General features: G+C 33.7%; 1 protein-coding gene across 8 annotated transcripts in view; it reads right to left on the bottom strand.

The window, feature by feature from the left end:
- The window catches only part of CACNA2D1 (calcium voltage-gated channel auxiliary subunit alpha2delta 1), a 364,493-nt gene that overhangs the window by 167,276 nt on the left and 177,983 nt on the right, over positions 1-19,234 (bottom strand). For all 8 annotated transcript variants that reach the window (XM_074538787.1, XM_074538781.1, XM_074538782.1 and 5 more), the window contains exon 5: positions 3,842-3,886. In XM_074538787.1, coding sequence (XP_074394888.1) covers positions 3,842-3,886 — 45 coding nt within the window. The remainder of the gene's footprint in view (positions 1-3,841; positions 3,887-19,234) is intronic.

Here is a 19,234-nt window from a genome sequence, read left to right as displayed (position 1 = left end):
AAAACACACCATGATTTTTCTGAAGAATTTACATCCAAAACCAATTACCCTTTCGTATTTTACAATAGTTTTCAATTTGATGTGGATGTAATCTTTTCATCAGTATTTACAAAGCCCCAGCTTGATAGCTGTATTTATGCTGCAGTTTAAGCTCAAAGAGAGCTAACGTTTCACAAATTATTCCAAAATAACAAGGCATCACTGAATTAGGAAAAATTCCTAAACCGTGTGGCACAGACAGCTTATTATTTTAAAGATTTCTTTTTTCTTAATTAAAAAGTAAATAAAAATACAAATACATAAAAATGTATTTGTATTAAAATCAACCATAGGAATGTTCTGGATTTTTCCCTCTAGTGGAACCCCCACATTGACTCCTAGTCACATTCTGAATTGACACTTAGTGCAGACATTTACTGTCCAAAGGGACTCATAATTTTAGAGCCTCCAAGTTAGTCCAGTAAAAGAAAAGAAAAGATGCTATCACTGAGTATGTGATCAATAATTGCACCAGGAGCACAGCTCTGTTAGCCATGACTGCAAGCCAGTGTGAGACTGCACGGAGGCAGTGTCTAATCAATCATTTGTGCTAACCAGGGACACAGCTCCTGCCAGGAGACACCACTGGCTGCTCCAATTAATGCCCAGGGATTACAGGGAAACTGCAGACTTCCAATGATGTGTGGCTGGTTTCGTGTGAAAGACATTTATTTATTTGTTTTACTCAGTTCTTTCCTTCGAATCATTGAAAAAGTTATTTCCTTAGGCTGTTGTAGCTTGTTCAGGAGCAAGTTTATAAAACCACAACAAGAAATTATACTAAAAATTTTGCAAAAGGAGCAAGATGCAAATAGAACATGAAAGAAACAATAGGAAAATAATTTGGGATGTATGAAAATTAAGCAACTGAGCAATTCAGTGTACAGTTGAGTTGTTGATTACTTGAATACAAGGAAACAGAAAAAAAATTAGTTTTAGGAATAAACTAGACATGGAATTACTGGAAACAAAATGGAAACCAAAATAAAGAAGAGGAAAGAATTGAGCAGTGAGGCAAAATTGCTACCAATAAGGTGGGGGTACAAAGGACAAGATGAGAAAACAGGCAAAGCAGTATAAAACTAATGGGAAAGAGCAGCTTAATGTGGGACTACTCAGTTGTCCATTGAAAGCACTGCAGCATTTGTCCAAACACAACAAGCTGTGGACACCTGCAAGTTAAAGTGCACAAACAGGCTGCAGTATATCAAACTGAAAGTGTTCTTGGGAAAGGGACAGTGAATGGAAACCTGAGAGACCTATACTAAAATACATATTTGGCCATTATCTTCCTATAAGATATAAAAAATGGAAATATAAAACCTCCTACCTTGTTGTGAGGATAAAACTCATTAATTATCATCAAGTACTCACACATTACATGGAGCACTGGGGGGGAGGGGGAAATAAGCAAGCAGAACATAATTGCTGTTGTAAGAAAAAGAGTACAAAAGGTCTATTACTGATTGATGGACTACAGGGTTACAAATTGATCATTTTATTTGAGACACTGAGAAATCCAAAGGCCAGAGAATGATTGGCCTTCATGTGCTTCTTCTTTTTTCTTTTTTTTTTTTTTTTTTCTAAGTACAAACAAGGCCAGTCATTAGATTGGAAAAGGCCAATATAGACAGCAGATGAAAAATGAGAGAAGGATCTCCTGAATGGGTTATGGGAATGGGAAGAAGGAAAGGAAACTGTCCTGCAGCACATAAACCTGAAACATACACAGAATTTAAGAGGACTGCTCTTCTGAAAAGGCTGTAATATTCAAAGGATGAGTGGAGACAAAAACCGGCAGGAAAGAACTGTGAGACTGATTTCTTCTGATTCTTCAGCATCCAAAGGTTAAGATCTAAAAGAATCTGTTACAGGGACCTGTTTACAGAGAAACACACACCTAGAAATGATTCAGTTCAGATAACCCTAGACATCTGTCTCAAAACAAACTGAACAGCTCCCTAGAGATAACCACAGTGATTAGTTTAGATGTCTAATTTTAATAAATTAATTTCTGCTACTAATTATTCTTGATTATACTCAAAGATAAATATAATATCATTTCCTGTGAATAAATGAAGGCTTACAGCATTGAAGAGGAAAAAAGTGTGGACTTGTTAGACACAGAAAGGAATGGATTGCAAAGACAATTTTACTAATCAGTGCTTCAGAGATGGTTTTATTGAAATTTCTAAATATATAAAGAAAAAAGCTGTCTCAAGCATTTTTTTTCAGTCAGGAGAAGGGAAGAATCTGTGGTGCTTACATACATAGTTGAGATCTAGATGAAGGTCTTCTCAAAAAAAAAACACTATCAGATTACTGACCATTGTATCCTTATCACTTCTCAACAATAAACATGATTATAAACTTCATTCTAATGAATGTTCAGAATGACATAAAAATAAATAACACTGAAACAGAAATAAAACAGTATAACTGGTCTAACAAACTTTGTTTGTTTTGGCGTGTGTGTGTACATTTTTATTGAAGGGAAATAAATGCCCTGAAGAAAATAAAATATAAATAAAAAAACCAAAGACTAAACTCTGAAATAGTATTTTCTTTCCTGCCTTGCCTAACAGATTTGTATTTTGGTTGTAGAAGTAGCAATCTGAAGACCTGTCCCAGTACTACTTAATCATAACAGATACACCACAGTTTTTACTTCGCACCACAATCTACCATTACTATCTGGTATATTGAGATTAAAAATCCAATATTTCAGCTTTGTATTTCTGTTTCCAGAGAAGATTAGCACCTGCCATCCAGTGAATTGAATGAGAACAGAATAATACATTTCAAAATTAGGTTACTTCTAATAAATTTGACTTGAATCATGAAAACTCTAAAACTCAGGACAGTAGTTTGTGGTATCTGAAATGAAGTACTCATAACTCTATATAACCTTATAAAATAGTTCTGCTTGACATGATCTATGTACCTTCTTTAATTGCCTTACAGCAGAAGCATCCATTAAATAGTGATGCCATCAATCTCTAAAGTATACTTGATTAAAAAGTGCAAATGAAGCATGCTGGCAATTCTGATTAATACATTTACAACATTTTTCTATGGTCTTATAAATTAAATCTATAATAAAGACAAGCAGTTGTATTATCTCCAGTGAAGGTGAGGATAGCTTGTATTGTCTCCAGAACACATAAAGATTTTTACTAGTTAATGTTAGATAGGAGATTTCAACCTTTTTAAAGTAAGAGTTTTAGTAAACCAGGAATTGAAGTATCATACATTTAGTCAAAATCTTGTGATTAGATTTCCAGTTTTCCCAAATATGTGACTTTTCCCAAGTCACATAAATGATCACAATGTGAATGAAAATAATTATTCAGTAACATTTCACATCTTTTCCTCCTCATGTAAAAGATTTATTACAAAGAATACAGAACAACACCACATGATCTTGGAAAATAAGGTCAGAAAATGATTCCTTCAAAGTGAACTGAATTATTTACATTTATCATTTTGATTCTCCAATCCTATAATTATGATTTTATTACGTTTTAAAAAAGTGAATTATACTGCTGTCAGAATCTTCATTGTCCCAGCACATTTTCTGCCTGACCAGTAATTCAAACTGTATGAAAGGAGACAGACTTTGAGAAATAAAACATAAAATATTGTCTGCTCTTGAGGAAACTTTTAAAGACATTTTTAAGTTTTTTGCTTTTTTTGCTTCTGCCCAATCTTTAAATGATATTCTTAAAGTTTCATTAATGTTTTAATTCCCCTAATTTTCTGAGATTACAGGCAAGGAAATTAAATGAAACATATTACTTACATCATTCTGATCGTCTTTTGCATTGTAATAGATTATATCATTATTCTGTAAGAGAAAGAAAAGTAATTTTGTTAGTTTGAAAGCAGAGAATAAATTTAAGTAGCAATAATCTCTACTACTGCAAGATACATTTTTGAACTAAACCACCAGTTCTTTATGTATTCTCTTTGAAACATGACAAACTCTGATCTTTGCTTGCTCTCTGTTGCACGCACAATTTCCCATGCTCGTGCTTAACTTCATTCATTTAATGCTCCTTCCGTGGGAGGCAGCAAAAGTCGCTCAAAACACAGCTAGAAAAGTGCAGATAACATTGGACAAACTCCAGAGCCCATAAAAGGCTTCCATGAGCAGTTTCTGTCACAGACATGTGACTTTACTGTGCAATTAGGGGGTTTATGCACCGTGACATCCAGCAGATACAGCCAGGCATGGGCTTTGCTAAGTGGGGTAAGTGCTTGCTGTACACATGTTTATTGTTTTATTCACCTCCCACTGCGAAAATAAATCTGTGAAAATACATCACAGCAGAGTCTGGCTGTTGGAGTTTGCAGCAGATCCTGGCAGCTCTGTGGAAACTCTGCACCATGTAATTCAAGCAAAGCATAGAAGGACAACATTGCTCATTCCCATTCTAAAACCAGTCAGAAATTTCATTCAGTACTAACTTCTATAGTTTGCTGAAAACTGGGGTACATCCTATGCAATACAGGTTCTTGTGTTTTCTTTTTTTTTTTTCCCATGTTTAAATATAACTGAACCATTTAAAAGCCTTGAAGACTTAGGTCCACTGGAGTAGTTTTCCACGAAATAAATTGCTGCAATGTGCCCAAAGTTTTTTGAATAAAATAGCTTTTAAGTGCATTTCTGTATGAAATAGAGACATGTATGAACACAGCCTTTTAAATTATTTTTACTGATTTTGAAAACCTAAAGAAAAGGAGAGATTATATTTTTTCATATCCAGCAGTGTGCTTTAAATAGGTGATTGCTGTTGACCTCCAAAAATTAACATATTTTTAATTTCCGTTTATGGTAATACCTTCTATGTATCTAAATAAAAAGTTAAACGCAACAAAGAGTTTTCTTTTATAAATACCAACAGGAAAGAATGCTTTCAGTGATCATTTTTCAAGTGGACAAGCCAACAACAATTTTTACTTTCACTGAAAAAGTATGATATGCATTACAAAGTAATGCAGTTCATCTTTAAAAATGATCGTTTTACTCACTCCATAAATAATGACATCACTTATTCTCCTCTGTGACCTTTCAGAAAGTCAAACATGAAATATATTACAGATGAGCTAAATGCCATTTTGAGGGAAGTGCTATTAACACGAATTCATCCTTTTCCCTCAAAATGAACTTTTCCACTTTTCCATCAGGACACTTTTCTATCCATAGGTCAGTTGGTTGAGTATCTGTATCTGGATATCAAAGCCAGACCTCCAGGCATTGCAGACACAGGAGGAAATCCTTTTCATCATTAAAGACTAAAGCTAATTGCTTATTCACTTGATTGTTGCAAGGAAAAGACCACACAATGTTTGTGGAAGCCTTTGAGTAAGTCAGAAGAGGCAAAGGTTCTATTTCCTTTGGTTCTTCTTCACTTTGTAAATAGCTATGTACAAAATAACTGTTCTGTAAATAAAGTGATTGGTTCAAAAGCCCCTGATTCTTTAGCAGGCAACATTTAAAGCTGCAAAGGATGCAGTCACAAATATTAACACAAGTGTTTTCATCATATGGAGATCTGTTTAGTTAAAAAAAAAAAAAAAGAAAAAAAAGAAAAAAAAAGAAAAAAAATTGTACATTTTGTTCACTGCATTCTGCAGTTCTCATCCCTAGAAGGTTTTGCCCAGGAAAAATGAGAGCAGGAAAAGCAATGCAGACATAATTAACTGGCTATATTGGTTTTGTTTACAGCTTTTGTTTTTAAAATGAACACCTTCATAAAATACAATTTTTATTAGGCCCTCTCTTGTGTTGACTTTCATCTAGACATGAGTTTATTTCCTGAGTCCTCCTCCACTGCTCTTAGTTATCCTGCTATCAAATCATTATTGTATAGGATTTTGAACACTGTCATGACCAGACACAATTCTCTTTGTGTACTTCAAAAAAAATACCTCTTTATTTTCCTTGTCTTTTATATTTTTATTTATTTGTTTAAATTTTTCAAAGCTGCCACAGCCTTACTATTTATCTCTACTGGATTGAACAGTATTTTTTAAATCTCCTTTTAGAATACCATTTCAGGAACATGATATATTTAAAAGTTAATGAAAATAAACACTTCCTGCCCAAACGACTTAGATATTTTTGTAAGGTTATTCATATCTTGTTGTCCATTACCCTGCCTGGAGATATTACCTATATAATGAATAAACTGACACTGACATTGGACATATCTCACTACTCTTAATACAGAAAATATGAGATACCCAGTGCTACAACACACTGAATGCTGTATGGTTCACAAATTAGATTCATGGATCACTCAGATCTTTAGAGGACAATTTTTCATCATTTAACCACTTCCAGCTGGCAAGAACAAATTGCTTTGTTGCTGGCTCTCAAGCAAGTAGTTTAGTTATTTATTAACTTCTTGACACAATGAATTTGAATTTTCCCACTGCTGCACACTTTTGGCACCACATAATACTGCAGACTTGGTCAGCAAACTGAAGGTAGAGTGTAAATAGCCTAGATTTTTATTTTTGTTTTTTATCCAGTAATTCTGTGCAAAGAAGGGGGTAAAGACTCACTATTACTTCTTTTCACCAATGAAGGGATTTGATAAGGCAGTCCTGAAGCCGAACTTATAAAAGAATGACTTTGGAAGATCACATGCATATAGGAAAAACTGTAGTGTACTATCAATATATGATTTTATGGTTTTCACCATCTTTAATTCTCCTTCCAAAGCAAAACTTTTAGTATCTGAGAAAGACATCAGGAAAGCCATATAAAAATTACATTAAGGACCAGGTCATAAATGTTTTTGACTCTTACTATTTATTTTCTTTCCTAATCTTAATTTTTCTTCCATGCTTTCACTGATAGCATTGTTGAAGTGAGATTACTCCACTGTCTTTAAATTACTTTTCATTTCAATAGCTCTCTGTTTTCCAGCTCAGGGTATAAAACAATTCAAATGGGAAACATTACATATGGGGTATTATCAATAAATTCTTAAATCTCAGCACACAGAATCTGAAGTTGATGGTCTCTATAATCTCTGTGTCTAGAGGAGAAAAGCATGGGAAAACATTGGCTTTCAGAAAATCTGCAGATGAAATTCAAGCTCACACCAACACTAACTTACACTCATATTTTGCTTCTCTACAGAGCAAGTTCACAGACAGTCAATTGTTTCAACACATAAATGCCAAGGTTCAGCTCAGGATTACATGAATGAAGCTGTAGTTGGCTTTTCATCTCAGGAAACAATGCTATTTTCAATCTAGTTCTTTCAAGAAAAACAAGGGATTATATTGCAACAAGACATATGGACACTACAGAAAATGATGTATTGCAAAAATTGTAATAGTATATCTATGTCATTTTGCTGACAGGAAATCTACATCCTCCATCACAAAGTGCCAAAAAGAAAGCTACAGGTCATTGCTGCCATGTATTGGAGTCTACAGGAACACTTCCTCTCCAAATCTTAAGCAAGAATTCCAAGAAATTTTCATGCAGTTTGTGCTCCACCAACCAGTCTAAAGATTCATTTTTTAAGTCTTTTTCAACAGACATTCAATGCAGTCTGTTCAGAAATGCTGCTTTCACTGAAGCTAGGGTTAAAATTACATAAAACCTCAGATCAATCTGTGGGCTTCCTGAAAACCCTACAGGACCCAGAGCCTGTGATGCAGCCTAAAATGGTGTTGGACCTGCAGGGGAGATTGGCTTGAAATCAATTCTAGAACTTTATGAGACTCTATAATGAACCACAAGAAAATAAATAAATTATATTTTTTTTTAAAAAGGGGGAGAGGGAAAAAGGTTTGCTGCAGCTTTTCCTATTGTAAGAAATTAATATAATGTATTAATTTTGAAAGATATCACAGTTATCCTTTTTCATCAAAAACTGCACTTCCATAATTGTAGGTAAAATGTTAAAGAAAAAAAAATTACACTTTTAGCTATTACAGAGACACTAGAAAATCATTAACTCCCTCATAAAAGAAAACAAGAGCTTCAGTTAAAGGTTTCCACAACTCAAAGATTTTCTTTAGTAAACCCCTGGAAGTAAACTTAAAATTATTGTATCAGATTCTATTGCAAATACAGATTACTGCATAATTATAAGTACACGTTTTAAAATCTTAAATTACAACCAAATATGTTTATTTGGATTTTGTTTTAAAACAGGATACTTCCTGACTTATATATGACTTATAAGTATTTTACCCAAGAAATTCTAAAGCACTCAAAGTGAGTCAATGTAAAAAAGCTGCTCTAAATTGCAGCTAATCTGCAAATAATGAGGATTCTTTTAATTTGCAGGTAAGAGGTAGAGAAATAAATAAAATCAGGGAGAAACCAAACCATACAGCAAATAAAAGTCTGATCTTGACTCTTCAGTTTTTTAAAAACAAGGTCTTAGAAAGGTCTTACAAATAGAAATTCGGTCAACATTTTAAAATCATATTAGTCCCACACACTTGGAAAAGACATTCAAATTACTGAAAAAACTGGCAGTCCTTTTGTTTAGCACAAAGCAGTAAACATAATAATAATACTGGTCCATTTCACTCTTTAGGCAGACCAAAGGAAATTAATGTAAATGGCTCCAAGTGCTAAGAAAAGCATTTCATTAAGTGTTGGCAAAACATTCATTTTAATTAAAAAAAAAAAAAAATTCCTTGTATCCCCTTGGATAAAGAAGTGTATTTAAAATGTTCACTCTAATAACTTTGGGGTAATTAAGGTTTAAACCCATCCTCACAAATTCTATGAAAAATAATCCAGGCAGTTTAAATTTAATCCTTTATACAGTCTGACATGCAGTTTAAGGCATAATAGACACCTCAGAAAAGAAAGCTAAATATGTCGTACCACACATAAAAAATTACATCTGTTTGCAGAGAGGAAAATGTCAGGGAATAAAAGCCTGCAAACAGGAAAAAAAAAAAAAGAATGTCAACTACTACTATCTCTTTTGTTACAGCTTTGTGATTTTACATAAAATCACATGTAAAATAAGGAGGTTAGTTGCTAAGAACTTCTTTTTTTTCTCTTCAGTATCCATACGTAAAAATACTGATTTATCACTTGTCCTTAAAGTGAACAAAATTTCAGGAAATTCAGTAAACCAGTTGCAATTATAATTACAGTGTATGCATGCAAATAAAGTGCCTAAATACGGGCTGTAAGAAATCATAAATTCATTTAAAACATGAAAACTGGACATAGAATCAAGATATTTTAAAAATTAAATAATTAAAATAAAAAATAAAACTGTGAAATAATCGATCAAGAAGTATGTCACTATATTACTCAAAATATGGTGAAATGAGTCACTTGGGTTAGACATTTTTCCCCCAAACTTGATTTGATTAAATAACTGCTTGGTCAGAATATTAAATTTCATACACTAATTAAAACCTTCCAGGTCTGAACTATAATTTATGAAAAGCCCTTTCTCATCAGATTTGTGTAAAGGACTTTTCTCAAGATTCCACTGAGACTAATAATTGAAATGAAAAGATGAAGGTGGAGATTACAGGAAATAACATAAAGGAACATTAAAGGTGCTGCACATTCTTTGTCATAGAATATTCTTTCCTTTAAATGGTGAGAAAGATCAATTTTTCAGCATTCATTTACAGGTAATTCCTTCAGTGAAATTATCAATCCAGAAACCTTCAAAATTTTCTGACAGTTTTCATGAGGGGGTCATTTGACCATTCACAGATGCATCAGAATGATAAATAAATAATAATTTATCAATCACCTGCATGCTCAACAGCAGGACTAAAACATACAAGCCTCATTTAAAAAGATGTTAGGTAAGTGTAATGCGCATATACAGAATCCAGATAAAAATAAAGTATAGGAAAGATATTCTTTCAGGTCCTTGACATGGATTCTGAGGATTTTTGATCTGAGATTGGATCCACAGATTGCAGCATTGATGGTGGTTAAATTTTAGGCATCTGAGTTAAAAACTGAGATTCTGAAAAAGTGCATTGAAGTCTAAACTTGGAAGAAACTTTTGAAATACCTGAGATTCCACCATAAATATTCTCTAGGTATGCCACATCCCACACAGCCCAGGCTGGGCTTTGCCAGCCACCAGCGCTGTGACCAGGACAGGTCTCAGAATCTCTCTGAGCAGAGGTGGAGCTGTCACCAACCTGCTCAGGGTCCCCTCAATGGCCTGACCTTCACAGTGACACATTCCTTGTGCCCTTCTGCTCACTGTGACAATATCTGATTATGTGCTGAATTTAACCACGCTTGATTTAATTTGTCTTGTGCAAATTATAATTAGTAAAGCTGAGTAAGAAGGTTTTTTTTTTTTTATATCATATTCAAATCTCAGGAGGAAACTCTTTTAGTTTTCACAGGACACAAGGAGTAGGTTGTTTTTTTTTTCTTTGCCTCAGTGTCCATATTATGCTACATTATACATTCACTTCAAAAAAAGGGAAACAGTGAAGATCACTAAGGTTACGTCCATAACCTCAAAAAGAAGGATAACAAATATTAGAAAGAGTACTTATGTCCTCGGATCCTTAGAATTCATCACATAAACTGTAAAAAAAATATAGGCAAAACTTCTCCGTGTCAAAAATTTTCCACAATTTTAAGGTATTTTTCACTGCAAGAATAACTGTTAGACACTGCCATTGGACTTCTTAAGCTGCCAGGACGATACTTAACTTCATTTTAAAAAAAGTTAAGAATACATTTCAAGTACTAATTGAAGGTTGACATAGAATTAAAATCAAAAGTAGTTGAATGTGTGATGTTAAATGTAATAGAGCCCAAATGATGAGAAATTCAAGTCAGACAAACACACACTCAAATCAAATTCTACAGAGATGTCTGTTCTGAAAGAACACAACATACTCCACAAAAAAATTCTGGAGAAAGACATCCTCTGGCTCAATAGCCTGCAGTCAAACACCAGCCTTTGTTGGACATGCAGGTAATTGTTAATATAACAATAGAATTTTGGCAATTTGCCTACTGGTAAGTACAGTCTAATTTTTTAATTAATTGTTTTTCATTTTGGGAACTTATTTAATTTACTTCAATTTTTTAGTGCAACTGGTAAAGTAAGCAAATTAAATGTGGCAAACAATAAAGCATTTTTTTTGGTTGCAAAGCATCAAAGGCCAAATACTTCATGCAGGAATGAAAAAATTAGTGACTAAAAATTTAAAGTTGCAAAACCACATTGATATTATTCTTTGGTATAGTTTCCTATATCACAGACAGACTCCTTTTAGTTAATCAAGCTGAAAAATTATTCTCAAGAATGGTATTTTGATCCATAGTAAAACCTAGGATTTTACGCACTTGCATGTGTGACAAATCACCAGGAAAGAAAATCATAAGGAGACTCTTCTGGAGTTACCAAACTTAAAGAAGCAGCTTTAAATTTAATTTAAATATATAAAGAGATAGGAATAACTATCTCCTTCATTCCTCCTCCAGTGCTCTAAGCCAAAAAAAAGAAGACGGAGAAACAAAAATATTTCAAATCCATTTTAATTTTGGTAAATAAATTCTTCCAAAAGGTCCAGGAAACTGCTAATTTTCTCATCACAATAGCTTCCTCAAAGTATAAGCAATTTCTTTTCATAAGGCTAAATGCAACTGATTACAAAGCAGATTTCCAGGTGGGAAAATGAAATTAATTTGTTAGCAGCTAATTAACCTCTATATCACACTATCTGATCAGTTTAATTAAAGCAGCAAAGTATGTTTACTATAATTTATTCAGCATTACTTTTAGTTGATGAAAAAATATAAAATAAAATTTTTGAAAATTGTCTATACTAATTGCATTTTTTTTTTTTTTGTAAATAGTGCAAAATTAGAGTACAGGAGCCCAGTTAAACACCTTGGACATAAATTTCCTTTGGATTCACAAGAAATTGGCATTCTGAATTCACATCTGTGTAGGTGCTGGGATGCAATGAACCACTTCCACTATCATAACCGAATATAGAAAATATATAGTTATGTTTTAACTATAAGCCAGTCCTTCAACTCCAACAAATCTTCAAAAGCCTTTGAGAAAATTATTTTCTACAAAGCAAGAGGCAAACATTTAGTAGAATTTGTTCCCCCCCAAAAATGTGTGTGCATTTGTTACATTTCTTCTGTGTTCTATCCACTACAACCAACAAATACGACCATGTTTAGCAATGCTGCAAACAGTTGTTACAAAAAGGAATAACATTTTAGGCATATGACACTACAATGGAGTGAAAAGTCAAGGGTAGCTTCTTGGTGATCCATGAGAGTGGCTGAAGTGTGTATAATTCAAGGCTTATCTTCACAAAAAACCAAAAAAAAACCCAAAAAATGCGTATCACAAGAAATGCATTGCACAAAGAGTGACTGTAACTAAACGCTAAGCAACAGTACACAAAAAACATAAATATATTTTAAGAATCTCATTGGAATAGTAAAATGCCAACATTCTCCACAACTTTCCTTAAATTGCAACAGCAGAGAGCCTTATACAGCTTTTTATTTACTCTTTTATCTACATGTAAAAACTATATTTATAAGAAGATTTTAGGATACTTCTATGGGGTATTACGATACTGTGCACCACAGGAAAAATGAATTTTCATATATAAATTATGGAAGTATGATTCAAAATTTGAATCATGTTTTACAATGCTGACACTGACTTGTAATTTTAATGATCTCTAATGTTTTTAAAAGCACTGATTTCTTTCCCTGTCTGGACCAATTCTTCACTGAGTTTATTCAATCACTCAAAATGTGTTCTTAAACCCCGGAGGGCTATAACATACCAAAAAATAATTTTAAAAATCCTCAAAACAATTGCTATAACTCATCTTACACAACTTTCATGAAAATTAGGAAAAAAACTCAAATAAATCACTCCATTTCCTCCTAAATGTGAAAAGTGCCTTTACAAAAGGTAATAAAGTTCCAAGCATGTCAGGCTATGTTTTCTTTTTTATTTTCAAATTGCTTTGGCTTACCCGTGTAACAAACATGGCATATTGACTGTTCATTTTTTAATGGGTCTCTTATAAAGACAAATCTTTCTTAAGACTTTAATCTAAAGCGTTTTTCCTCTATCTCTGATGTCTTAAAAAGAAAGCAACTCTGGACAGCAATTCCCAGGTTCTAAGAATTATCCCAAGCTCACTTAATTAATAAAGAACAGAAGGAATCATAATTTAATTATTCAGCTTTGGCAGCTGTTTTGTGCATGTCTTGCACTCAATCACTGCAATAAAGCAAAGATTCAGGAGCACACCTTATTTCAGAAGTAGCTCAGTAGCATGAGACAAGCCAGCAACTGGAAAATATTCCTTTTACTGTTTAGTATGAAATGATGAAGACTTTTCTAGTTAATCACTACAAGCAAAAGTTTCGTATAAAAAAAAATAGAACAAAGTTATTTTCCCTCTTAATTATTGATGTTACATTGGTATGCTGGAAATCATGCAGAAGAGAAATAGGATTTAAGAGTTCTATCAATATCTTGCTGTTATGTTTCTCATTTTCCGTCTTAACAACAGCACTAAATGAAAAGAGGTTTGTGTTTCCTCCCATGGATCACAACAGGGGTTTACATTCATCAAGTATTTGATGTTTATGCCACAAACTGCAAAGAAATAGAGAGAAACCTTTGAAAGCCAGACTGATGGCTGCTGGCTGTCAGTGGGATGGGAATAGCAATCTTTCCTTGGGAACAATCCTGGGCTTTACAACTCAGAGAAGGAATCATCTAGTTATGGATTTGCACATCCTTCTAGTTCAACAACTGCACACAATTCAAAAAATATTTTAAGCTTCTTATAAATGAATCTTATTCTAGGCAGAGACTTACTAAGTTTACAGCATTTCAGCATTTCCATCAAAGTCTATGGTGACACATGTAAGTTTGGGCCCTTACACTGTATTGCTCACTTTCAAATTCTCATATAAATCAGCACTTTGAAATTCATCTCTTTTTTTTTTAAATTCAGGGTGGACAGATATATCACAGAAGTGTGAAGATGTGAAGAAAGAGACAATGTGAGAAAATTTGAACAAGCAAAATAGCTCTCTCTTGTTAAAATAAAAAATGAAATGAAGGCAGGTATTTGTTAAGAAAGACAGAAAAGTTCCTGCAAACCCAACCAAGGCTACTGAAAAAAAAAAGAGCTTAGCACTGGAGGATCACAGTGAAAAAGAGAGAATGAAGTAAATTGCAAAGTATCTATTAAGCTGACTTTAGTTTGAAGAAAAGCATAATTTTCTTCGCTGAAATTTATGCTGAGTGGCTTAAAACTATCTCAGCTCAGCTCTCCACAGCACCACCCCACAGTACTACAGAAGTGTGAGCTGAGATTGCAGAAAGCACAAGAGGGAGAAACTACAAGTGTTTAAAAAGGGATTTGGGAAACTCAGGCTGATGGGGAAAGAAGAAGGAATGCTGCAAAGTGTCTTGTCAAGGATGATGTGATGTGCACACCCACAGAAGACAGAGCAATGGAAATAGGGGAGAAGAGCAGAGACTATTGCAGCAAAGCCATCATTCCAAACTGTTTCCCATTCCAGCTGTTAACAATGACCTCTTTGGCAAGAGCCAAAATTTCCTAGTCCTCTTTCCCCTCCCTTCCCTCCCATTCCCCCTTCTCATTTTATAAAGTTCATGTAACAAACTTTGCAAACTTGCTAGAGATGGTTTTCTTTGGATTTTACTTTAGGAAGTTTACTGCATGTGATGGGCTGATAACTCTTACAGCTCCAGAAAACTGTATGATCAGAAAACATTCTAAATTTGCCTCTCTTTGCCTAGAAAAGTCCTTCAAAATTATTTCAGCAGCTGATGTAGTAAAAAATACCTTTAAGACGTGTCCAATGATCTGACACTTTTATCAGCACTGTGCTGAACCTCACTATCCTGATGAGAGCAACACAGGCTGTGTGTTATGAACTGGAAATCACAGACGTGAGTAAACCATGGGTTCCTGCACAGAGTGAGCATTAGCCAACTGTACCAATTGACCCCAAGGGCTAGGATTTCTTTTTTGCAGTAAGCCACTGCTCACACTGAATGTGAAATATTCCTGGGGTTTAAAACATGAAAGAGGTAAAATTTCAAAAGTATGAGCACATAATAGTGCTCTTGAGATATTCAAAGTATCTGAGCCCACCAGAGTCAGTCCTTTGTAGACCTCCAAAGGACTCAGCTGAAAGTGTGTTCCTGTTCACAGACATAAATACTCAAACACTACTAGATGATCTCTTTGAGAGATATTATATATCTCTCAAATATAAATATAAATACATGAGTAAGTATAAACACAGAGGAAAGTTTATACAATTGATATCTGCATATAAATAACTCCCACTCACTTAAGTAGGCCCAGCACAATCTTAAAATGTCTGAATCTCAAAATATCACCTAAATTCTGTTTACCAACACAGAGCTATAGGAAAAAGCATATCTATTATCTCAGATATCTGTAAGCTTTCCTTCATTATCTAAAAGCAATAAAGACTGTTTTGTCTGTTTCATATTAAAACATTTAAAGCTCTTGAAAATACAGTATTGTAGAGCTCATGCAAGCATAAAAAAAATTGATTAATTCAGTTGTATTTATCTTAATATTTTCTTATCAGTATAGAGATGACATGAGGAGTTGGATGAATTAAGTGCATACTATTCATGACAAACATACACAAGTTCAATTAGATAGATTTGCACTGCTCTACTCTTACTAGTACATGTAAGCACTTCAGTGAATTATTACAATTTCAGTATTATAATTTCAGTAAAACCTACTGATGTTAAAGGAAGTTCTGTCCAGTCCATGTCATAGTTATTTTTCATAAAAGCATCATTCATAGTTCACAATATTGTAATATAGTATATATAACCATAGTTGATATCATACATATTTTCACAGAAATTGTGAGATATTTTCCCTACTACTGTCAGTTAAATGCCAGAAGAACTTACTAGAGTTATGGATTTTGCCTTCCAATTTTCAAGGTTAATTAATCTATAACTGTTAAGTATCTATTGCTGCAAATAAAACTTATTTTATCTTGAACAATATTTCCTTTTGGTGCTTATTCTTGACACAGGATGCATACTGATGTGTAAACCATGGGACTTTTTAGGAAAGACCATGCTTTATTCTTCAAAGAGAATATGATGTATGTGTTTCAAAATAAAACCCAGATCACTCTGCTTTCATCCATGTTGTGGTTATTACAGCTGTCCCCAAGAAACCTAAGCATGCACCAGGACCCCTTCTCAACTCATCTGGCAGGTCTCTAGGAGGTAATATCCAGCAGGTTTTATATGCTCACATACTCTTACTGTCCTGATGTAATTAATGTAGACCCAAAACATTAGAGAGAGACTGGAAGTATTTGGAATTAAATCACCCATTTGGTGTCATCCCGATACAATAAGGAAAGTAAGTAAACCATCAGCAGAGGAAATGGCAGCCATCACTTGGGATTAATACATATATTAATGACATGGGTTTGAAAAAAAACTTCAGTCTTAATCTAGCTTTTCAGGTTTTTTGCTGGTATTTCTCACCACAAATGAAAATAAACCAAACCATCCTTTTCTGCACCAACACAGCTCTAACAGAAAATATCTGCAAATACTGGTAAAATAAAACTGAAATATTCTATCTGAACGGTGGAGAAGTACTATGGCAAAATTTCTTCTATGATAATTTAGAATATTTTAAGTCTAAGGGTCATTTAAACTATGATGCCCATAGGAAATTAGATAAAACTTGCGTATATGGAGCATATTCAGTCTGGTAGAAAACTTTTGCTGGAAGTTTTCTTTAAATTTTTACGTAGGAAAAAAACCTCACAGACAAAGCACAAGAAGTTTTATGTGGTGAGAACACCAGAATTTTGTGCAAGCACAGAAAAATATCAACTGAGCCAACCTTCTTAGTTTTACTGTACTCCTGTGTAACTCTTAAGAAATGCAAAACTGAAGTTACCCTCCTGAGAGGTGGTAATGCCCAAAGGAATAAGACAATCCTACCTGAATTAATAATTCATCAGGGATTATTCACCCATTTTTAAATGCGAGGATCTGGTCTGATTATTTTTATATTTATTCTCACATTTTCAAGAAAGTTACAATTCACAGTATTTCAGTGCAATATAATTTGTGACTAAAAAATGGGAAAATTGAAACAGAATGGTAGTGTGTTCTATAAACTCATCAATCACAGTCATACAGATGACCCAGACTCCTTCAGACTTGCTAAATCCTAATGCCCCTTCAACAAGACCTAGACTTTGTGTATTTATTTAAAGAGTTCTTATGTGCTCATAGCAAGAATTAACTGTGAAAAAACAAAGCAAATGATTAAAAGCTACATTTCTGGTCAAATCAGGCAGAATTTTTAAGCATTTCTTTGCATGATGTTAGCACAGGATAGGATATTGCTAATTTTGAAGAACTTCTTTTCGCTGTGTTATGCACACTTGCTTTGTGGCCAAGTCTACAGAAATATCTGACACTACTTCAATCACACATCAGCATTTGCAGGACATAAAAGAGACACTTGCACCTTTTGTTTAAATTCTACTGAGAATTACACTATACTCAGGAGATGGAAAGCTCAGAATTCCCAAATCCCTCAAGCAAAATGCCGCTCTTAATAATAAGATTGTCTTGCACTCCCAGAGCATTTGAAAGTCTATGTAAAATGAACTAACTATCAAAGTTCTACAGTATTGCAACTGCAAAAGAGTGCAGACATCAAACATTTTCTGTTCACATCTGCTGCACAAGCCTCTTTTCAAGGATCAGAGCTTCTTGGGAGTGTAGAGGTCTGCAAACTTTTCAATACGGAAATTTTCCAACTCTGCTCTTAGGTCCTTTTCTAAAGGTAATGAGCTTGGGCAAAAATAAGTTGAATTTTCATTTGGCATCTTACAGGAATCCTAGGACATAAGAAAAAAGTAAAATATCAAGCCTGCATGACACCACTGGTTTTGTCATTTGAAAAAAAAAAAAAAAGAAGTAAATGGAGTTAAGAAATCTACAAATATCTCCATCTCCAAAAATCCAACCCATTCAGCTCAGATTTTCAGAAAAGTTCTATTTTTAGTATGAAATAGCACATGTAGAATCCCATATACGCATATTCACAGTATTTGCTCTTTCCGGCAGGAAATATTTAAAAAATATTTGGGTTTAATTTCATTAAAAAAAAAAACAAAAAAAAAAACAAAAAAACTCCAAGGTTTGCTATTATGAAAGGAATTCCTTCTCCGAAGTAAGAACGAAACCTGTGCAATATTTTCTGAATTTCTCAAACTTAGAAGTCTGACTCCATTATGAAAAGCCATATTTGAGTCTTCCACCGTTGATAAACTTCCTGTGCATATTCAATCAGGGTTTTTTCAATTTCAATTTGTAAATGTTGACAGCAAAGTTAGGTTAGTTAATACTTTTTCCAAAATATTGGCACATTTCCTAAATTCAGTGTAAGAAGGGTCAGAATAATATGTGATAACCAACAGAAAAATGAGCTTTCCTGGGAAAGTGAGGAAACTTGTCATATCCTAGTTATACTGGCAAGGACAAAGCACAGAAAAATTATATTGTTAGTTTTGAAATTAAAATATTTGACAAAAAAGCTTGCAGACAAACTAAACAGCAGCCTTGAAGTCCATTTCTAATTGATTTTACTTATTCACCAAAGGTATTGAAACAGTGCTATGAATTACTTATCCCTGAATGTGAGGGTGAAAGGTAACATAAAAAACCAGTTAGCTTCATCTGATTCAATGAACTCTTAGAAAATGTGCACAATAGCAGCCTGCAAAAGCTTTTCTTGGCATATTGTACTTCTCAGTTTTAAACTGAAGAACCTACAGGATGTTAATAAATTGAGTACAATAGTATATCTTGCTTTTAATAAGGTGTTTGTTCTGAAAGCACATTAAAGCCTCATTCAAAATGAAGGTGATAATGCACATGTATGGCAGCTTAATAATAAAAATCACACCTTTCTTTCTTTTCTTCTTACCTAGATCCTTCCCTCCACCTCTTTCAGAAGCTGCACATTTTTTAAATGAGTTGCCTGGTCAATAAGTAAAAAAAGTGTATTAGATGTCTTTAACATATTTGATTTTTCAGATAAAATGGAATGCTTGAAAGCCCTCAAC

This window comes from Zonotrichia albicollis, chromosome 4 (assembly GCF_047830755.1).
Source record: "Zonotrichia albicollis isolate bZonAlb1 chromosome 4, bZonAlb1.hap1, whole genome shotgun sequence".
NCBI lineage: Eukaryota > Metazoa > Chordata > Aves > Passeriformes > Passerellidae > Zonotrichia > Zonotrichia albicollis.
The sequence above is the reverse complement of the archived record's forward strand: the minus strand, read 5'-3'. Positions and strand labels throughout refer to the sequence as shown.